We start from the raw sequence: 23,571 nt of genomic DNA, 5'->3' as shown, positions 1-23,571 counted from the left end.
AAATTTAAACAGAAGGCGGGGCAAGTGCACGACTGCTCTTCTGTTATGGTGAACAGTTACCTAACTCAGCAGAAGCAGACATTAGCACAAAGACATTCTTAGCTATCTGATATTGAAAGAAAACCATTTGGCGAGCACTTGTAGCCAAGGCTGATACTCTCCTTGCTGCCCATCTTTCAGAGTCTGGTTTGATATACCTTTCATATTTCTGGAAGGGATGCAGCCAGTGACAAACAAACAAGGGAACCTGAAGGTGAAGGAAAGCTAAGGTTAATCTGCGCATTTCTGGCTACAGCTATGACAATGGTGTTTCAGAAATGGCTAATTAATTTGCATTCTTATTTTCCCTGACATTATGATGGTGGGTTTTTAGGGTCAGCATTTCAGAGCAGCATCCAAAATGTTTGAGGAGTACGTGAACTCAACCTTTTAAGCTCTGCCCATCATTAATTATTAGGAATTCACTGCAGGGTCATGCAGATGAGAAAGCTGTACTGAGAGGGCCCTGTATGAAAACAATTCTATCTTGAATAATAGCAAAAGAAGCATAAAATCACCAGCCAATTCAGTGGCTTTTTAGAGAAGTGTTTCCCTGTTTCAAGCTTGCTCCACTGTAAAATGCCTCTCTTAACTTTATTTAATCTTTTACTGCTAGGAGTCAATTTCCAAGCACAACCACCATTGCCAATACTAGATCCAGCAAACCCTCAGGAGCCAAAAGTAGATGTTTTTAAATTAAAATGTTGGGGAAAAAACCAGTAGTTCTATTCTAGGAATAGTCTTGAGTTTTATATTTTTTTAAGTAATTCAAAAATTTAGTATGAGGTGTAAAACTGAGTCAGGGTAAAGTAAAACAGAGAACAATGTTTCAACTACACCAGAGCAGACAAAACCATAAACCAAGTCCTAAAATGAAGCCAGGAGAATCAACACACACATGCATTTAGATTCTAAATATCTTCTGAACTATAAAAATAGTCGTTGTGTAATCATTTTCCATCTATGTAGACAAATACACATACAACTCAGATGGGAGGAAGCATGGGCTTGCAGTTAAAGGAGTACACTAGGAGATTTGGATTTAATTTCCAGCTCTGGAGATTCCTTCTGTGAACTTGGCCAAGTCACTTTTGCTCTGTGTGTTTCTCCCCATTTGTAAAGCAGGGATAACGACAGTTCCCTACTTCACAGGGATTTGGTGAGGATAAATCCACTAACGTATGTGTGGCTGTCAGAGCAGACAGTGATAGAAGCCATGTAAGAATCTAGATACATACATAGGAATTAAGGCTGAATTTCTTTTTTAAACCAATAAAACAAATAGTTAATGAAAGAGAACAGTGATCTTAGACTTTGTTTGCCAAGTCTTCGAATAGCTATTTATGGTTGACTGAAAAAGAAATTAAGTTTACAGGAATAATGTAAGTTCATATTCAACCTTACTTACCACAGAGCAGAGTTTTACCTTATAAGAAACAGCTGTGCACCAGAGAGAGGGGTATTCCTCAGAAAGGTTTTTAAAGGGGAGAATCCTTCGTCACAGACCCATGGACCTCAAGAAAAGAAAAACTCACTTCTGAAATGTCTGAAAAACTGCCTCAGCCCCCTCTTCTTCCTTGATATGGAGGTCTCATAGACTCATCAACTTTAAGGCTAGAAGGAACCATCATGATCATCTAGTCTAACTACCTGCACATTGCAGGCCACAGAACCTCATCCACCCAGGGTTGTCCCTAGCCATTTGGGTGCCTTATGCAGGCCCCCCTTGGGGGGTTGGGGGCCTGTGTGGGGCTCCAGGCCTCCCCCCGCAGGGTCTGGGAGGCAGGAGCTGTGGGGGGGCACTTTTTTGGGCCCCACAGGCCCAGAGTGGCCCAGAGGATTAGCAGGGGGCCAGGAGCAGCCCACTCCACTTCCCCAGCCCCAGCCGTGTTTCTTGGGGGAAGGGATTCCCCCCTACACTCACCGGCAGTGGCGGGAAGCGGAGCAGCCCGGCCCCAGCCAGCTCTACTCCGCCAGCTCCTAGCCGCGGTGCTCCACTTCCCACCACTGGTGAGAGCAGGGGGCGTCCTTTCCCCAATCCAAGCAACATGGCTCAGGCTGGGGCAACGGAAGTGGAGCGGGCTGGGGCCGTATCACTCTGTTTCCCACTGCCGGTGAGTGCAGGGGGGCGATCATTTCCCCAACCTCCCCGCACTCAACTGCGGCGGGAAGCGGAGCGACGCAGCTGGGAGCTGGTGGAGTGGAGCGGGCTGGGGCCAGGTTGTTCCGCTTCCCACTGCTGCCAGTGAGTGCGGGTCACTGGGGGAAGAGGTGGAATGGGGCGGGCCAGGGGCAGAACAGGGGGGGAAGGGTAAGAGGTGGGACAGAAGGAGTTGTCTGGGGCCCCACACCCCCCTAGGGACAGCCCTGCCCCTTGCAGTGGGCGCAACCCACAGCAGGGCTGGCCAAGGGATAGAGCTGGTCGCTGGGGCTGGTGCTGCCCTGTATGCAGCACGCAGCTGCCTAAGGCACCATGAAACTTGGGGCAATTTGGTGCCCCAAATTTCACGGTGCCCTACGCAGCTGTGTATGCCTAAGGATGCCCCTGCACCCACCCACTCCTGTGTTAGAAAAAGGTGAAAAACCCCCAGTGTCTGTGCCAAGCTAACCTGGGGGAAAATGCCATCCTGATCCCCAAATATAGTGATCAGTTAGACCCTGAGCATGTGGGCAAGGCCCACCAGCCAGACACCTGGGAAAAAATTCTCTGTAGTAACTTAGAGTCCTTCCCATCTAGTGTCCCATCACCAGCCGCTGGAGATATTTGCTACTAGCAGTCGCAGCTTGGCTACATGCCATTGTAGGCAGTCTCCTCATCCCCTCCAGAAATGTACCACACTTAGTTTTGAAGCTGGTTAGGTTTATTTGCCTCCCCCCCACACTGCTCTCTTCGTTTTCATGGGCTCAAGTTATCTGGTACCATAATGTAATTGCATATGAGCTCATACAAGGACCCGGTAGGTCTAAAATGTTGTATAAGAGGGGCAAAAGCACATCAAAACCAACAAGGAGTTTGGTGGCACCTTAAAGACTAACCGATTTATTTAGGCATAAGCTTTCATGGGTAAAAAACCCACTTCTTCAGATGCACAGACTAATACGGCTACCCCTCTGATATAAAGCACATCAGTGCTCTGGGATCTAGGGCTCGATCCAAATCCCATTAAAGTCAACCCCCCAGAGACATTAAAGTGATTGGGCCAGTAAATTCTTTCATTAGGGCAAATATGAAGAAAAGCAAACAGTTGTACTAACAACAATTTACATAGCTGGGATTTTTTTCTGTTTCTTTTATTTTTTGTGTCTGAGTAAAAGATTTCCCTGTACTCACCCCTGAGCTGAGGTGGTAATTCCTTATTTGTGACATCAAAGACTGTGCAAACATTTGCATTTGTCACAGATTTAGCTCATGACTGCTGAAGGGCATGTGATCATTGTCAAGTGGTAGCACAAGACTGTAGAGGCTAAGCCTGCGTACTAGCACCTGTATGCAGGCATAGAGGTTTAGTGAGCTACCTCTAATTTGAACATGGGTTTTTGTGTAACCCTTCTGCCAGGTGGAGCTAGCAGCAACAAGGGCTGGGTTCAGTATCTAGGGGTTCCTTTTCAACAATACAACACAAAACCGGCTGGAGCCCCCGACCTGTTGACCCGGGATAATTACACACCACCCCCGGGCACCTCTAAGAGGCAATACTTCCCCTGTCGCAAGCACAGAATCTGAGTGTAGCAAAAACTTTTAATAAAAGGAGGGAAGTAATTTAGCATTAATTTGGGAAAACACCGCAATTAAGGTTCATAAACACAAACCATGAGTAATAGACCCACCACCAAGTAAGTTGGGCAGTGTCCTTTTCTCCTCAGGGTCTTAAGTCCAGCAACCCAAAAGCTCCTTTAATGTGCCCATCCCTTCTCTGTACCCCACTCACAGTTGCTGTCCTTGGCCAGTGCAACCCCAGAGTTTAGAGGTTCATCTGCAGAGTTCACCTCCCACTCTGTGTGAAGGGGGGAGGGTACGGAGGCACCTTACACGCTCCACTGCTTGGGCACCTGCTCGTCACCCCAATGGCCGATAGCCATGCCTCTGCAGGACTCTGCTCTGGCCCTCTCCACCAGCCTCTCTGCTGGCTATGCCTGTCCGTCAGCTGCCCGGCTGGCCATCACCAAGATATCTTCAGGGCCCCCTTGACTTAACACAGCTCTCAGTGATTTCAGCTGTTAGCGGGGGAACCTCACTGCTGGTACACATTGGGCAGTCTCTGGTAATAGAGACACTGTCCCAAAGTAGGTCTAATACTTAAACCTAGTTATCAGCAATCAGCTCTGTAGCGTATAACAAGACTCCCAGTTGAGTCTAAAAGGCAAGGGGAAGGATCAAATGGTATCAAAGACCCTTAAACAGAACTCACACCCCTCTCAACTCATTGGGCTTTGGAACCCATGTTCCCTGCCTAGCGAGTGATATTTAGTTGAGGGTGAGTCCCTCCATTGGCGTATGCCAGGTACAGTTCTGCTGCCCTTGGTTCACACAACAAGGATAACAATGCTTTATTATTCCTGCCCCAATAACAAGGAGACAGGAGATCCAACACCAGCCACAAGTGATCATTTGGGCAAGCAATCCCATCATGCTGAGCACCTAGGCAGGGTGGGTGTGTCCATGCAAATGAGATCAGCTTCTGAAGTCTTTTTCCACAGCTCACCACTAGATGTCAGGGGAGAGCTCATTCAGACTCTGCTTACATTTGTTTTATAATTTGCAAACATTGGAAAGGAAAGCTTAACCCTTAAGGATAATGGATCTAGGGTTTGCAAGAGCTATAGCTGAGTTTCCTGCAGTGTGATAGCCCATCTAAAGGCGAAGGAGTTCAGACCTCCAAGGTGCTAAGAATGCTCTTTTTCCATTGGAAAGAAAATATTCCTGAGCTGCTTCAGGGGAAGAGAGAGGTGATTAATTCATGTTGCGGCCTGTATATTGTAGAGATGGCAATTTGGTTAGATGTGATGAGGAGGCATGTAACATAAATGTTTAGGTAGGTGGATGGAGTCAGGCCCAAGGAGAGGAAGAGTTTGAAAACTCACTGAAATGCCTGTCTGACTACGAGCAAAGAGCAATGTCAGCCTATATATATGAAACCATGTAAGCGACCACTGCCTGCCATGCTGACCAATATTGTTTCATTATTTATTTGTACTCCATATGTCTAGATCTATCTGTTGTCTCGTCTTATACTGAGACAGTAAGCAATGTTGGGAGGGACTGTGTTTTGTTCTGTGCTTGTACAGCGCCTAGTGTAACCCACACACCTCCTGGGTGTGGTGTTCTGTCCCATCTAGTGGCACCGAGACCACTTAGAGAGAGATTATGAGTCTGCTCTACAGTCTCAGCTAACAGCAAGTTGTTGGTTCAATCTCGCCCGCCCACAACATGGGTCTGTTGGCGTTACACTAGCACAGTGGGATCCTGGTTCATAACTACAGCCCATAGGCATTATAATACAAATAGAAAACAATAATAATACACTCAGTGTGTCCGGATCACTAACCTTGTTAGCATGTGGTTTTGTATTCACAGAACATCATCAAGAAAGTGATTGGACAGAAGTTTGTGTATAAGTTTGTCTCCTTTCCTGAGATTTTGAAAATGGATCCTCATGCCGTGGAAATCAGCAGAGAGAGCCTCTTGCTGCAGGACAGTGAGTGTAAGATGCTTTCCGAAGGCAGAGACCAGCACAAGCACAATGTGTCAGCTCTGAAAAGCACAAGCCGTAATGAATATATCCATTCTGGTCTGTACTCTTCTTTCACCATCAACTCCCTGCAGAACCAGCCAGACACTCACAAGCCAATTAAAACAGAAAAACTGGAGGAGAAGTCGGAGGGAAACATACCAGTGGAAGAAGTCAGGACTGTTATAAGATTTGTGACAAACAAAACAGACAAGCAAGCAATGAGGCCCATTGTGTCATTGCCATCGACGTCCGAAGCAGCAGCTGGCTCTGCTTTTCTCGCCTCTTCAGTGTCAGCTAAAATATCTTCTTTAATGTTGCCTACCACAGCCAGCATTTCATCTACTACTTCTCCGTCTTCATCACGGTCCCCATCTCTGTCTCCTCACTCACCGCTCCCTTCAGATCACAGGAACCTCTTTCTTGAGTCCAGTTGCCATGACTCAGATTCTCTTGAGCCTCTGAACCTCTCTTCAGGTTCCAAGACAAAATTTCCATCTCTTCCCCCAAAGGCTAAAAAACCCAAAGGCTTGGAAATCTCAGCACCGCCCATGGTTCTTTCCAGCACTGATATTGGTTCCATCGCCCTCAACAGCCCAGCACTTCCTTCGGGATCCCTGACTCCAGCTTTCTTTACTGCACAGGTAAGAAATGTCTATCTAATATACTCTTGTTTAGGACAAATAGGTTCTAATTTGGTCAAGACTAAATGAAGGGTCAGTTTTATGTGCGTATGTCTTTCACACTGAAAAGAGTCCATGTGGAAAAAGGGTGTCGGAGATGCCTATATAAAATGTGGAAAGTACAGTCCTTTCTTGCACACACTCCCAGCGCTCTCTTAGTAATGTGGAGAAAAGTAATTACAGTTCACAGAGTGGGTGGAAGGATAATGAGACATTCACTTGGGGCAGCTGTTAACATCGATCAGCTATCGTTTAAAACCAGTTTCCAGGTATGCAGAACAAGGAGGAAAAGGCCAAGAAACAAATACATGTAGCTACTTGGTCAAAATGTGGATGTGTATGTCATGGGATGCTTGGCTGATTTTTTAGTACCACTTGCTGCACCCATTCATAAAGTGTGACATTTTCATTAGCTTTCAAAGCAGATCAAATTACTTGGTTTCTAAGAAAGGGCTCTTAAGCCAATTTCAATTTCAAAAGGCCTTACAGGTTCATAAAGCATTTGCTGCAGTCTCCTTTCTGCATGAGCCTAAGAAATACCCATTTGTTTTTGTTCACTGTAAAGTGGATGTTAACTAATTACATAATTGTAGGAGTCTCAGTGTTGAACAATAGTTGTCCTGAAGGTGGAGTTCACTAAAAATAATGTCATTGGACAAACCTAGTAATTCAAAGGACAAGAGGAAAGTCAGCAAGAAGCAGATGATTTAGTGCTTGCATCATGCTAAGTAATTTGTGTCTGACTGCACCACAGTAAAATTAGAGAGGAAATTGATTTGTAAAAATATGCACAAAGGGAGACTATAGGAATAAAAGTTCATGCAATCAATATTAAGTGAAATTTATTGAATATATAACAAAAAATAAAACAACAAATGGCAGGGTGGCTAACTCACTCACAAAAGCAAGGAAATCTAGGGTTATGATTTAAGCCTTATCCTGAATTCACCAGATATTATGCCTTCCTTTTATTAGAGCCCCGCAGTACCTGGGCACAAGGGAATGATTTAAGGTTGGGTCTCAAATGAATATTAGCTTGTTTGTCTCTACCTGTCATTTGTGCACATCATAAAAACTCCAAGTGTAAAGTACAGTTAGCAGGAAGAACTGGAGTGTGGCAAGCCCGAACTGAGATGCAATGACTAGCATGCAGAGTATCTAGCTGTGATGATAACCATGGTAAGTGTTTTACTTTCAGGGCACAAAAAGGGACAAATAATACCAGGTCCAGAATGGGACAGACTGAAAGCAAGGTCTGTTGCAAGTCTACTTTAATCTAATACCACACCCAGAATCAGTGCAGCCATTTTGATTTGTTTCCTTGTTGGTCCATTCATTCACCATTTCTTTGGATACTTCACTTCCCTGTTATCTATAAAATAGTGTATAACGCCCAAGATTTTCAAAAAGGAAAAATTAGAAAGAGCCTGGTTTGTTTTGTAGTTGACTGTGGGCCTCTTCTTGACTGATACTAACTGTAGTCCATTACCAAACATATCAGTGATTCAGTCTCCATCTGTTTATTCCACCGTTCAGCAAATCTTCCTTAACAGCATGTCCTATCATGTAAGAGACTGAATGCATCTGTGAGAGACATGGTGTGCTCTTTGGGGCCATTTGCTCTCCAGATATTTGGCAGCATCACTGGAGCACAGTAGCTGTTTCCTGTGAATTAACAATTGGTTTTAGGCTTGTTTAAAAAGCATCCTACATCTTTAAGAAGTCTGACATAATTGAGCACATAATAAAATACAAAATACATCAACCATATTTAGGTAACAGTAAAGTTATAACAGAAAGTAATGAGATCTAGAGTTTAGGTTGGCACACTGCAGTTCATCTCATTTTACTTGGGAACGGCAAGTGCTATACATCCGACTACATTTTATATACCAGATTCTGATCTCAGAGACACCTAGGGACCAGACGCAGTCAAGGATATATGCCCTCTGTTCCCAACTTTAGAAGTCAGGCAGGGCATTTGAATGGTTCAGCAAGAGCTCACAAAATGCAGCCACGTCTTCTGAGAAAATGATTCAAAATGGCTTCCAACAACTATTCTTGAGCACATAAATAAAATGCTCAGCCAATCAGAGAATCATAACGAAGACCTTACAACTTTTGTAACCAAACAGGACCAACTCAACTTTGAAAAGAAAAAAAAGCGACGTGGAGATATTAGGAAATTTTGCTCTTAAGGGCAAAAAGGAATTGGTACAATTTTTTGGTAGAGTTTTTTTTGGATTTTCATTTAATGAATTTGAAAACAGGAATGCTTAAATAACAACAAAATTTGAGTATTTTGTCCAGTTCCATCGCTTGTTCTGCAGATTATTTATCTTTTTGTTTTTGCTAGCACCGTTGCCTTTCTCTGGAAAATGGGGAAAGCTGATTTATGTCTGTTTTCTTGAGGCATCCGCTTCAGAGTTTGTAACTTCTACAATATACTGATTCTTAACGTATTAAATGAGTGTGTACACAACAGCCCCTCCCTTCGCATACGTCATCTGCAGGGCTGGAACCTTTAGCAACATGGTTACAAACTTTACAGCACGTGAGCTAAAGGGGTAATTTCTGTAGGGGTCAGCTGTCGTGATGCGACATGCACTGTGCAAGTAACGGTTACACTAACTTTGCTTCTTTTTGGGGCGAAGGTGGGAGCTCTGCTCTTCCTCACTGTAGTGCTGTTTGTGCAATAAATAACGTTTTTATGAAATATTTTTTTAAAGCAGTGCTCCTGCGACTGAGAGAAATCTAATCCATCTGGGCTAGTGTGGTTATTGCTGGTTTTGGGATAATAGCATCCCAGCAGGATTAAAATACAATACTGATTATATTGTCAGTGGGGGCATAACATGAGATGAGATATCAGTTTCCACATGTAATTTAAGGACAGGTGACTCTGTTCTGTTGTTTACACCCTAAATTCCTCCTGTGGTTTCACTGCTGTCTGATGGCCTCCGTGATATGAAGACTGGAATGCAGCCTGCACCTCTTGTGTTAAATATTAACCAAATTCGAGCCTTACTGTGGCTAGCTACTGGCTCCAGCTGAAAGTGACAACTCTAGTGCGCTGTTCGGAGGGTGTGGGCTTTACCTTAGTACTATTGTCAGGCACCTTAAGGTATTGATTGACCTGACTGGTTTACAACTCAGTTTCAAATCTCTCTTTAAGTACTAGCTCTTCTTTAGGGGTACTTCAGAGAAATAGGTTTCTCTGCATCCATTATTAGGGATCAGACCTCGGGACACAATTCTGAATAAGCCCCTCCTCCTGCCTTTTGCTCTTTATTTCTTCCCAAAGAACCTTCTTAAAAAGCTGTTGGGTCATTGGGTATTCATAGTCATCTGGATCATAAGAGCTGCTAATATACTTTAAGACGGTTCTCTGGGAAGAAGTAAAAGCAGATGTGGGGTTTATTCAGAACAGTGTCCCAAGACCTCACAGCTAGCTCAGCCTGCGTAATACTGTGTGCTTCGCTGAACTGTGTTGGTTCTGGCTGCAGAGATGGTTGGTTTCAAGACAATGGCCTTTAACTTACATAGATCTCCAACCGTTTATCCTGATCTAGTTCAATTACATCGTTTGCCATATCTCCTGAATTCCCATGGATACACTCCAGGAGGGTGGCTATCAGATAGTAACACAGCCTGGGAACAGCACCACTCACGCTGGCATCTGAAACAACCCAACATGTACATGATTATTAGCTGTTCTTAAAAAGATAGAAATGTTTAGTTTGAGAGTGGACAGAGTTACTTTTAAGGGGCAAACCCTTCTGCCCCCTTCCCCATAGACATAAGGGCCGCGGGCACAGTGAGGCTGGCGTGGTGTTGCATGGGGAGATGGGAGTGCAGGATTTGGGGGGCATGCTTGGTGAGCCCGGACCTCTTACATTCTGCACAGCCTACTCCACAAGGGCTTTCCGCATGCTACTTGGGATGAGGGGAGGAAATCAGCATGGGGGAGGGGAGGGAGTTGGCAAATATGTGACTGTGAGGGAGAGCATAGTGGCTTTGGAGGCTACTGCATCCTTGAGAGAGGGCGCGTCCATATACATTTTGGCCTTGTCAACACTGTTGGATCCATGCTAGTAGCAACAGCACCTAGCAACCTGCTGTTAGTAAGATCCGGTGTGGCTTACTCCATTTCTTTAACCTGCTCTCCTGTTACCAACCTTGGGGTTTCTTGCCTGCTCTTTTCCTCTAGCACCTTTCCATCCAATCACTCCATCCTTTTTCTCTTCCTCTTCTTCACTGTTCTCAATATTTCACTCTCACCTGCTTTCCTTCCTCACAGGACTCGATTGCTCTGGTATCCCGGTCTTCAAAAAAAACCATTGTACCCACTTGTCTATCCAGTGGCAACCCTCAACTCCCTTCTTACCTTCACCCCTAAATGTATTCGCAAAAAGAAAAGGAGTACTTGTGGCATCTTAGAGACTAACCAATTTATTTGAGCATAAGCTTTCGTGAGCTACAGCTCACTTCATCGGATGCATGTCACCTGCAATCCTGTCCTCCAAATTCCTCTGCTTTGCTCTGCTGAAACTACTCTTCCCAGGGCCAGATCTCCCTCTCTCCACTGTGTATTCCTGCTCCTTGACTTCCCTGCTGCGTTGGAAGCCATCGATCAGACTCTCCTCTAAATCTTGCCCACCCTTGTTTTCATCATGAAGCTCTCGCATGGTTCTCTGCCTGCATTTCTGGCCATTCCTTTATCATCTCTTTTAGTGGGTCATTGTCCTCCCTACACCCACTGTTTATGGGTTCTGCAGGGTTCCATCCTTTGCCCCATCTCGTCTTGATTTACAGCCTTTCCCTTGGGTGGTCTCATCTGCTCGCACAGCATAAGCTACCATTTTTACATCTACAATGACTGGTAACTCTACCTTCCAACTCCTTACCGACCTGTCTGCCTCCCTCCCACCAATCCTGCACATGAGCCTCTCTCTCCGACATCTCATCCTAGATGTCTTGACATAAGCTTAAACTTGACATGGCCAAAACTGAACTTCTGTCTCCACCCCTCATCGCCTTCCCACTCCCTCATCTGCTTTGTCCTTCTTGACATCACTACTGAGATTCTCACTGGCGTGCAGGCATCATAATTGGGGGTCATCTTTGACTCTTTCCATTTCCTGGCCTGACCCGTCCAAGCTGTGTCCAAATCCTGCTGCTGCTTCTTCCATAACATTTCCAAAACCTGACCTCTCCTTTGTTCACACTGTTACAGTTCTTACCCCTGCCCCTCCCTTTACTTCACAACACAAGCACTATACTCTCCTCCCACTTTGGCCCTCCCAACACCCCTCTCCAATTCGGACACACACAGCTGCTAAGATCACCTCGGTTTTGATTCCCAGTTTTACATTGCATCCAAAGTCAGGCGTCTTGCCATCCATCTCCTTTCAAGCCCCTTCACAAGTTCGCCACTCCCATCTCATCCGCTTTTCTCTCTTATGTAGCCCCCTTGCTCTGCCAATGAGGCTGGCCTTCAACTTCCATTTGTCCGTTTCTCCCACAAACATCTCTGTGCTTTCCTCCATGCTAACCCTTATGCATGGAGCACCTGCTCTGTGTGAGCTGTAAGGCCACTACCTGCTCCTTCAAAGTCTTTCCACAAGCTCCACTTCACGTGAGAAATCAGCCACTGAATAGAAATTAGACTTTTTCGTTTTTTAAAGACCCACCTTTGCAATAGGTTGCGGCTCTCAGGTTGTGTGCATTGCTAGCCTAGGTCACGGTGTGATCTCCTGCCCCACTCTACCCTTCCCAGCTTCTGTTTGCTAAACGAACCTCTTGTTTCGAATTCGATTGCAGGTATGTCAGGGCAGGTGTGAGTCTTCCTGTGGATTTGTACAGCACCTGGCTCAATGGAGCTCTAATCCTCACAGGCCCCTTAGGTATCTTCACAATACGAATAGATCATCATTTGGATTTTAGAATTCCTTAACTTCTGGTCTCTCTCTGTCTAGTCTTTACTGTGCCATTTGCTGTGGTGTCTGAGCAACATAATGTGTGCTCGTGCACATGCAAAGACAGATGTGACAGTAAACAGTTTGAACAAACTCAAATGAGACCCTTTATGGGGGCAAAGTGTATACCCTTGGCCACAGGGGAGGTGAATAGAGAGCAGGAGCTCAGCCACAACAGTATGAGACACGTAGGATTATGTGAGTTGACTGACTGGGGGGACATTAATTCCCCCCAAGGAGTCATGAGATTCTTCTCCTTCCCCCAAAGGTTTTAAATACAGCCAGCCCCCCATTCAGCAAAACATTTTCCTGTTCAGCAAAGTGCAGGCTCAATTTTAAGCATGTGCTCATGTTCCATTAAAGTCAATGAGATTAAGCACGTGCTTAAATCTGTTCCTGAAAAGGGGTGATTTGCTAATATGGGCCCTGGGGTTTGAGAAAGATTAGCTCAGGTATTTCAAACTCTTGTGTTCAAAGCTTATCACAGCACTTGTGTCACTTTCTTATTCGGAATTCTAGAAGTTATTTTGGATACAGAATGGCGCGTGTGATTTTAGACTCTTTTTCTTTAAACACAGAAATTTGCTTGCCAGATGCTTTTTTATTGTGTCCAGCCTGCAATTCCACTTTGAAAACACTATGAGAAAACTCACAGCTCTGTACCCGAGTCATGACCCTGCAAATAGCAATCTGTGAGCACAGAAAATCCACAGATTCTTAGTTCTATGGATTTAGATTCTTAGCATAGAATTAGTTGCATTCTCTGGAGCCTTAGCTGTCACTCTGGTTGTAAACCCACCCTTCACTGCAGAAACCAATACAATGCCACTTTGTTAAGCCTTCTTTCAAACAGAGTGAAAGAGAAGCGCCAGTTAGGGGAGTGAGCTTCAAAGCCTAGCTGTGGATCATTTGACTCCAAACACTATTGGGTTAATAGTCCAAAAGATCTAGCCAGGGCGAGTAACTGTTAGTCTACAAAAAAACAAATATTATTCTGACAGAGCTTAGAGTTTTACATTTATAGGCAGTGTCTAAAATGAGGTATGCATGGTATTGTAACACTGTGATACTGATATGCATCAAATCATGTGGCTCTGATTTGAATCTTCTTAAACAAACCTGAATGGCAATAAAATCACTTTGAAAAGGAGATCATTTTATAGCATGGGATATTAAATTACTGTTCTGAAAGGGTCAGTAGATTGGCGGGGAGGAGGGGACCTCAGAACTGTTGCAAAATGTTGATGGAGCTGTAACAGTCCAGCCTATATTGTCTTCTGCCTCAAGGCACACATTTGGTATTTTTGTCTTCCAGACCCCAAATGGATTACTGTTGACCCCAAGTCCACTGCTGTCTAGCATTCACTTCTGGAGCAGCCTTAGTCCTGTAGCTCCTTTGAGTCCTGCCAGGCTGCAAGGACCAAACACCTTGTTCCAGGTAGGTTTTTCTTGTGGACACATTTCATTTCTAAAGGTGGCTTTCTTTGATGCACGTACTGATGTTACCCTGCTGTCTTTTCAGTACGTGCACCAAAAAAAGCCACCGAAGGAGACTGCAGAGTAAAGAGACTGCCTTGCAGCTGTTGAAGGTGGGAGGGAAAGCAATGGAAAAGGCTTTGGAAAAATCATGGAAACCAAGGCCTAGCTTTGTACAGAAGGTAGTAATTGATCCTTCTATTATGTGAAGGCGCCTGTCACTGAGGAGTTGTGGGTAATGCATGGGCCTTTTACTCAGGAGATCTGGGCTCAGTTCCCAGCTCTGCTACAGATTTCATGTGTGTCCTTGGACAAGTCACTTAATCCCTCTTTGCCAGAGTTTCTCATCTGTGAAATGGGGATAACAGCACTTCTCTGCAGCATAGGGTGTTGTGAGAATAAATTTTCGAGAGCAAATTGGATTGCATAGTGAAGAGCACCACACAAAACCCAGTAAAGACATGAATAAATCACTGTGGAATATAAGCCATCCAAAGCCCCAGTGTCCATCCAGAAACTGGAAAGAGGATGGGGCTATCAGCTCCTCCACACGCCGGCCAACTGGAGCTGTTGCCAATCAGCTGATTCAATAGGGCACAGGAAAAAAAATACATATCAGCTAATTGGCAGGAAGAAAGCTGGTGAGTCATAGAGCAGCTAAAGAATGCAAGGAAAAGCCCTGGAATGAAATCCCACAAGTGCCGGGGCAGACCAGCACTGACACAGTGTGTGGAAGTTGGGGAACAAAGACACCCCAGCCCCTGAACTCAGATGCTGGCAGAAAGGCGGCCATATTATACAGCAGAGTCACAAGGGCTGGGAGTGATGTGATCACAAATACTCCAGCTCCACACTGGGGTTACAGGTTTCAGAGTAACAGCCGTGTTAGTCTGTATTCGCAAAAAGAAGAGGAGTACTTGTGGCACCTTAGAGACTAACCAATTTATTTGAGCATGAGCTTTCGTGAGCTACAGCTCACTTCATTGGATGCATATCATGGAAACTGCAGCAGACTTTATATACACACAGAGAATATGAAACAATACCTCCCCCCCCCACTGCACTCCTTTCAGTTATAATGTGACTTTACGTACAACAGTTCTAGGGCTCTTTGTTTCACCTCATATAAACTCATTTATTCATATTGTGCTATTATTTTGCACACGATTGGAAACATCCAGACATTTGAGATGGATGCCTCCAAGACTTGCCCTGTAATGAGACTGCACATGCATCGAACAACCTACAGTGACAACTGGAAGTGAAAGTGGATTTGGCTCTGTCACATCTGATGGACCCAAAAGGCCTTATCTGAATAATACATGGTTCAGAAAAAAGGCCAAGGTGACAAATCTGTAGTGCATAAAGTTTTATTTTACAAACCAAATAGGAAGTGGCAACAGCAGCTGAAATGGAACTAACCCACTGAGTTGGAGTTTTCTTCCCTACAAAAACAGACTTAGCCAAGACAGGGTCACTTGGGAATCTCCTGTCTCACGCACCTGCACATGTAAAACTCTCCCCGGACTAGGGATGCTACATGTGTCCCTGCAAGGGCAAACCCACCCTTCAGAATTCTAGCGAACAAATCTAGGTGTCAAGAAAAAAAGAGCTGGCTGCATGCCCTAAGGAAAAGGTGGTCTCATGCGGACACCTTTCTGTTCCCATTGAGGGTTAACTGAACATTCATTGCTTGCTGAAACACGAAGCGGAAACCCTGAAAGCAGTGGGGGCTGAGGGTAATACATCCTAAAGCTAATTGACTCTCTCTTTCCTTTTCTGGGCCCTTGACTTTAATAGAAGCAGGACTAGACCCCAATTTCTTTTTTCCAGGTGCGTAGCATCTTCCATAGTAGAGAACAGGCAGGACTTGGCTATAATTAATTAATATTAATATTGCCACAGCGCCCAGAGGCCTCAATCAGGATGGGTCCCAGTTGTACTGTGTGTTGTACAAACACACAAGAAAGAACAGTCTCTGCCCTAAAGAGCTAAGGGGATTTTTTGTTACTGAGGCTACTGTACACAGACAGATCTGGTAGTTCTCGCTGACTAACAGCCCATACTGGGTCACCTCACAGGCCCTCCTTAGGTATGTCTACCACGCCCGCAGCAGCTAGCCTCCCTGCCTGAGTTGACAAACTTGGGCTTGTGGGGCTTTCACTAGCATCCTAAAAACAGCTGTGTAGAGAGTGTTTTGAAAGTGTGGCTTGGGCTGGAGCTTGAGCTCTGAAGCTGAGGCGGGAGAGTGGACTTCAAAGGGGTTCTACAGACCCAGGTTGGGAGGCTTGCTGTCGTAGGCTGTGTAGACATACCCCTTAAGAGCTGGACTGGATTAGGTGGTAACAGGATGGAGTGCTGACTACACCGTGTTGGGTGAAAAGGGAGAAAAGAGGAGGATCTTAGCATTCTTGTTAGACCCCTGCTTCTTCCAGTGTTAACGTACCGTGGCTTTGGAACAGGACAGTCATCCTAGCAGAAGGCTGTTGGATAACGAGGCAGAGAGTGGCACTCCATGTTGAGCGAGAGCGATCAGCACACGCCTCTTCCTGGATGAAGTGCTCTTTATATTTTGTTCTGAAACTAAGCGGCCATTAAGTGCCTCACTAGAACAACACTGGAATACATACACAGCTAAAACAACTCCCACATCCCAGTGTGTGGGGAGAGAATTGTGCCCATTCAGCCTTGGAGAAAATGAAAAGAGCCACTGAAATCTGCAGTTAATTTTGCCTCATTCAGTTTACCTCCATAATTTGGCCTAATTGGAAGATCTTCCTGTGGAAATAATACTAGAATGTAATTAAACTCACTTTAGATTTTCATCATTAGTTTGAAAGTTACTGCATAACTGGGGCAACGAGAGACTTGTACATAACTGGGTTTTATCCTAAAATAAAGCCCCAAGGGAACGCAACCAAACTGCATTGAAATCTCAGCTGCTCAGTGATCCCAGTTAAACTATTTTATTCTCTTGGCTTTGATTATTTATTATCTGTCCTACAGTAGCACTGAGAACTCAATCAAGGATCAGGGCCCCATTGTGCGAGGCACTGTACAAACAAGTGAAAAAAGACAGTCTTTGCCCCAGAGAGCGCTCCATCTAAGTCTCCATCTCATCCATAAAACACAACAGGTGGAAGAATTGGACAAAAGAGTAGGGGGATGAGGTTACAGTAAAAACAGCACTTTTCCCATAATAATCAGTAGTCTCACCTGCCTAGTGAGTCTGCCAATTATGATACAAACCATCTCTCTTTTGTTAGTCTTAGAAACCACACGAAGGACATTTTAGGTTACATATCCCTCTTGAAGAGCATACAGTATAAAAACAAGAAACTGGAGGGTTCTTTCCTGTAATCAGTTGAAATCAAACAGGTAAAAGATTTTCCAGGGGCCTGATGGTGATTCTGGTGGCTGGCTGGCTGGCGGGTGGATATAAAAAGAAAGCCTGCAGGAAACAAACCAGTACTGACACTTGATACAGCCTTCAGCATGGTGCACTGAGCCTTACTGCCCGAGGCTGGCCACATGGAGTGGTGCTTTTCAAATTTCAAACTGAGTGATAAAAAGTAAAATCTTTAGCTAAAACCTGGAGTTAGCAGTAGAACACAGTGGCAATGAGGCTTGCGCTCGCTCTGTCCTGTAAGGATATTAGAGTATATATTACTTACACGCCCACCCCATTTTGGTGTAGCTGTTCAGTTTTAACAAAGTGGCAGTTTTGGACTGGGTCATTCAGTATTTTGGGCCCAGCAACCTCAACGCCTGTTGAAATCAATGCGTGTTGAGGGTGCTCAGCACTCCCATTTAAGTAACGCCTCATAGACTCAGGACTAAGTCTGGCGATAAAATAGTCTAATATAATCCTGAGCACATTTTAAAAAACTAATTCTGAGCTTATAATGTAACAGGCTTTTCTTACTTTCCTACCTAGCTCCCTCGCTAGTCTCAGATCTTAAATACCAGTCAATACACATTAAGTGCAAATAAGCTGCAATCAGGGTGCAAGGGTGTACAACCAGTATACTGGTGTATTAGCTTAGTTAATATTCTTTGCACAGCACTTTGAAAATGTGACGTGCTTAATACTTATATCCCTTAGCCACATGACAAAGGGTCCCTTGTAGAGAGCTGACAGATTCTACTGAATACACATACACTTTTTCAACATAATTTTGAAGGCTTATATATTCCCCCCCCAGACACACACACGAAACTGTATCCTGAGTTTAGTTTCATTTTTGCAAGAATCTTCATTCCGTATCTTTTTCAGACACCTTAAAAACACAGAGGTGTTAATTAATGTCTTGTAAGATTACAGAACATTCTTCCTTTATGCATAACAATCAACAAATCTTTCATCATACTGCTCAATTTTGTGAGCTGATGACAGTTGTCTTGTAGCATTAGCTAGCTATATTTTCTTGTACATTTAAGAAAAAGAATATCCTTTCATTAATACATTTTACTCATTATTATTTGAATCAAAGCTTGTCATTTAGGAACTACAGCCTTTGAAAGGAAAATCATCTGGGTTCAGTTGCTGGGGCTGAGTGCATATGCAGTAATCTTTTGAGATAATGAATGAATTTTACCTTTTGTCCTCTTGCAGTTTCCAACTCTGCTCAATGGTCACATACCAGTACCAATCCCCAGTTTGGATGGGGCCTCTTCTCCTGTACTGCTTTCTCCAAATGCTCAGAAATCCTGATGATGTCTTATCACGTTAAGGACTCATTAACTGATTTTAATACATTCATTCCCATGGGTTAGTTTTTCCTGTGTCATGAGAAGGACATTGTGAAACCCTCCATTTCTTTGGTTTGCACTTTTCATTACATGGATCTACTTTTATGTTAGCATTTTTAAACTGTGTTTTTATATATATAAAAATCTGTTTTGCATTAAGTGAATTATAATTTTGTTTATCATAGCTCTCAAGTGTTGAACACTGTTGTTGATGAAGTACTTTTCTTAATGGATTTCAACAATGTATCTAATAAGGATGTGAAGCTTTTTTATCCCTTTTTTCTGCATATTATGCATTGTGCTTGTGTAAAGTATAACCGGCTGTGCCTTCTTTTGCATAATGTTATGCAAATGATTTATATATTTTCTAGTATTAAGATAAAGGTTGAAAGACATAACTAGTATTGAACAGCCCTATGGTAGTATTTCAGTATTTTTTCCACAGATAGGCCATAATGATGCAGTGTATTCATGTAACTTTGTATTAAGTGCTTCCAAATTGTATAAAAAATAGCTGTATGATTTTTCTTTGCTGAATTGAAAGAACATAATAAATGTTATGTCTAGGAAATGCATTTAAGAATAACTAAGCCATAGCTAGACAGATGCTGATGCCCACTTTCCTCTCTGGTGTAACTCCATTGACTTTAACAGTGTTACACCAGGGAGGGATTGGGTCCTAAACATTCATAAAATGTTTTAATGGCATTTTGTAAACATGTCTGCAGAGAAAGAGGACTCACTCAATACCTATTATTTTCATAAATTGCTAATGAATTGTTGGAATAACAGCTGAAAAGATCCATCATGTACTCTCCATCCTCCTGGCTGATGCAGCATTGTTCCCTCTATTGGTTTTCCAACTGCTTTGTCCAGTTGTTACAAATGCCTTTCACTGCTTCCCTTGGAAGAATATTTCAGCTACCTAGCTATCAGAATATGAGGCTTTCTCCAAAGCTGCAGAATTTGTAGAACTTTAAATTAACACCTTGTGCTTGTGAAGAGACCTACCGTATTCATGGGATTGTATACGTGGAAACATCAAGTATTTGAGAATTGTGGATTCAGAAGTAATGCTGCATCACTATCTGTATACAACCTAAAGATTCATGTATTAAGCACGCACTCTAGCTTGAGGTGGTGGCTTAGTCATCTCAAAGTGTCAGGTTAGAAATACCTAGACTGCGTGGCACCACAGATTCCAATCTTGGCAGGGTTGACACAAACCTTCTGTCTTTTAAGATAGATAAATTGCGTTGAGTGCGGTATCCTGTGTGGATCTTATTATACTTGTAAGAAGCACACAGGATCTTCATAAGGAAGAAGGCAGCAGGATACATTTATTGAGAATACAACAGTTAGAATATGCTTTTCAATCTCGCACACACACACACTCCTGCCAGTTGGTGTTTATAGTTACCAGTCCAGAGTCTGGATCAATCTAGTGGCCAGCCAGACTGTAGAGGGGAGTAGGGCTCTGTTGGTCACGATCCGATGCTCCTGGAGTGTGGCAAGACGAACCCAAAGTCCCATGGCCAAGCACCCTGTGCTTATAGTCTTTTTTCTCTATTGAAGTCTATGGATTTTGCTGTATCAGTTTGTGAACTTCTTAATTGGCGTATCTTTTGATGTAAACATTCCAATACACCTCCGAGAGCGTTATCCTGTCCTGGTTCCGATTTAATCAATTGTCCTGTCTTGAGAAGTGCCAGCCTTCACCTCAAGGTCGTCAATTTGCCCTTCCTTCATTATGGATGCGCGTTGATGATTTTCTGGTGTCATTAAGTCTCTTTACTCCTTTTTCCTTGACCATCTGGCTATAACAATGGCGTTCACACCTTATCTCTTCCTGATGCATACATTCCTCATTCACACAAACAGTCTTTTTACAGAGACCTTTGAGAATACAAACAGTGTCAGTTTACTTTGAATCTTCTTAACACAGACACAATACAAGATCCTGTCTTTTACTTACTAAACCTTAAAACAAAGAAATGTATATTTAACTAGAATGCCTAATTTGTAATACATATAGGAAACCATAGTAGACATGAAAACTTATCCTAAAACAAAAGGGTGGCTGGTAAAATGAAATCAAGACATACATTAGTACCTCTATTCTTAGAGTACAATTATAAAATCCTGCTCCTACATATCCCCCTTTTGACCCTTCAAGAACAATTCTTGAGTGGGTCATATCTTATATAATTGTTTCATAGCCACATATTGAGAGGCAATTTGAGCTTGTGGGTTCTAGCTTTGCATACATTTGTTTTATCCAACAGCAGATTCCAAACATCCCAATTAAACAAATCCAATTTAAAACAAAAACAATTAGGGGGTGTAACATTGCAGATAGTATGTCAGTAGTTGTGGGAGAAAATATGGATATGACATATCCAGAAAATATGTCATACCAATGGTAAGCTATTTGTCTTCTGCAGTGGCAACTGTTAACATGTCCCCATGTAGCGCCCCCTCTCCACCTGATTACCTCCTTTAATGCCAATCCACTTACAGGTCCGGGTTCTTTTGGATCCCGCCACCCACTCAGAGGGGTGTATCTTCTTTTTTTTCCCTATGAAATTATTGGGCAGTGCATCCACCCCCCCCCTTGCTCCTTCCGGGCAGGGTCCCCTGGGCAGCTTGGGCGGAAAATTCTAACTACAGGGTAATCCCCACTTACTTGCCAGGTAGTTGGAAACTTCCAAGAAATAACACAAACACAATATATTCAACACAATAATTATATTAAACAGGAGACCAATATAACATAACAGGGTAAAACACTATTTTTAGGGTCACTGGTGCCCACACTGCAAATACCTGTGACTTGATGTAGCAAACGTAACATTAGTGTCCCGTTGGTACGTGTACTTTGCTGGGGCCCTTGATGACCTATAACCACAAAATTCTTCTTTGCAGTGATTTAGCAGCCTGGCTGACTGGGTTCACTACAGCCCAAAGGACTCACAAATGGGAGAAGGTGGTAAATCCCTCCACAGGTGTAATACACGGCAGGTTGTAAAATCCTCAAACCCTTCCTCCCTGGCTTGAGGACACAGTTCAGGGAGTAGGGGGTCCCCAAAACAAATTCCCTAACTAACTAAAAGATGGTGCACTCACAAACTCCATGAACGATCCTCAGGTTCAAAGATGACTCTGGACTCCTCAGTCACTGCAGAGGGGCTGCTCTCTGCTGGCAGGGATCAGGCTGCGTCGGTCCCAGGCTTTCCCCTCACCACAAAGGGGTGCAGGGCTCAAGGTGTAGGTTACACAACTACACTAACATCCAAACTGTAGCCTCCTAGCCCAGCCTCCAGACACACACTCACCAGGCAGCTTCCCTGGCCTAGCAGCCAGAGCAGAGCTGACCATGCGGTGACTGGTCTCACCCAAGGAGCTGGAGGGCGAACTCAGCCTGGCTGGGGAAGTTTCCCAGCAAACTCTACAAATTGGGAATCATCAGTGGGGAAGGAAAAACCCAGCGGAGGGATCTGCTGTCAGGTCCCTAGAGGCCTGTTCTCAGGGGGAAACCTGCATGCAGGCCCAGGACTCACCAGCTCCCAACACAGCCAGTCCTGCCCTTTTCCTAGCTGGCTCCAGACTGGCTCCAAAATGGCTTCTCCCCTTTTCTCAACTCCCTGGGAGGGCCTCTTACTCCTTATTGGTTGCTGGGCAGACTCTGAGTGTGCCTTGGCTTCCCCTCCCTCCTAGGGACAGTGGGCCTCTCCCTGAGCTACCAGCAGACAGGGTCCCAGGAATCTAGGTAATCTCCTTGGGGGTTACACCCGTTTGCATGTATAATATGAATGGTTCGAATTCCCACATTGCCTTTTGTTTGTTCTAGGAACAGTGTTACTTCTTTACCTTTTAACAGGTGATTGGTAACTTTCTGGTTTCAGAGTAACAGCCGTGTTAGTCTGTATTCGCAAAAAGAAAAGGAGGACTTGTGGCACCTTAGAGACTAACCAATTTATTTGAGCATGAGCTTTTGTGAGCTACAGCTCACTTCTGCCATTCAATGCCAAGATTCCTAGAATCATATCCATGTGAATCTTGGCACTGAATGGCTGAAAGCTACCAATCACCAAGATTGATAGAGAACTTAGCTAAATCAGTGCTCACAGTAAGCGGAGACTTCTTTGGTTGTGGCAAATAGTCAATGTGATTATTGGTAAACACAGTACTTACATTACATATACATTCGTTTACTGGTGGGTTGCTAACACTTGTATCCTCCCAAAACACCTCTTTCCAATAATTAACACGTACACATAGCCCATTATACAGTACTTTGGTCTTATTATTTAATTTATTCCACATACACAATCCTAGTGAAATGTCTTTTACTATGGGGGAGCAACAGGCAAGGACAAGTACACCCACTTTTGAGGAGTTCACTTTGGTACAACCTCTGGTGTTTAATAGCTTCCCTCCCTCCCCAGCCCACTGGCTCAAGGTCCGGGGTAATCAGAAGGATCCCATGTGCAATATGGGGAGTGGGCTAACTTTCCATATCTTTGCTTCCAGAGCCAGTTGGTGTGTGATTTTAACAACAATTTCCCCAATTAAAAGGTCTGGCCTTACTATGCTAGAAACATACTGCATTCATTTGTACTGATAAGTATCAAACAGTGATTTTTTTCTTTGCTTTAGCAAGTGTATCCAAACCTTAGTGTTTCCTGATATTACCCAAAACATTTTTGTGTTCCAAGGTGGACAAAGCAAGTATCTGCATTTCAGTACATCCCATAGCTATAGCAGTATGGTTTTCACTTCCATTTGTTTCTGTATTAGGTTGTCCTGTAAGACAAAACATAGAACACAAACCACAATTTCTATTGTGACCGTAGATTCATGGTATTCTGGATTGCTCTTCAGGTGGTATCAGCTTTTTGTGATTTTCTGAAA

The 23,571-nt window shown here is 43.9% G+C and overlaps 1 protein-coding gene across 2 annotated transcripts in view; it reads left to right on the top strand.

The window, feature by feature from the left end:
* Positions 1 to 19,228, top strand: part of ELK3 (ETS transcription factor ELK3) — a 60,562-nt gene extending 41,334 nt beyond the window's left edge. For both annotated transcript variants that reach the window (XM_073327481.1, XM_073327482.1), the window contains 3 exons: positions 5,615 to 6,412; positions 13,745 to 13,867; positions 18,521 to 19,228. In XM_073327481.1, coding sequence (XP_073183582.1) covers positions 5,615 to 6,412; positions 13,745 to 13,867; positions 18,521 to 18,619 — 1,020 coding nt within the window. In that variant the 3' untranslated portion in view covers positions 18,620 to 19,228. The remainder of the gene's footprint in view (positions 1 to 5,614; positions 6,413 to 13,744; positions 13,868 to 18,520) is intronic.
* Positions 19,229 to 23,571: the final 4,343 nt, after the last annotated feature.

This window comes from Lepidochelys kempii, chromosome 1 (genome assembly GCF_965140265.1).
Source record: "Lepidochelys kempii isolate rLepKem1 chromosome 1, rLepKem1.hap2, whole genome shotgun sequence".
Lineage (NCBI taxonomy): Eukaryota > Metazoa > Chordata > Testudines > Cheloniidae > Lepidochelys > Lepidochelys kempii.
This window is presented reverse-complemented; position numbering and strand designations above follow the sequence as displayed.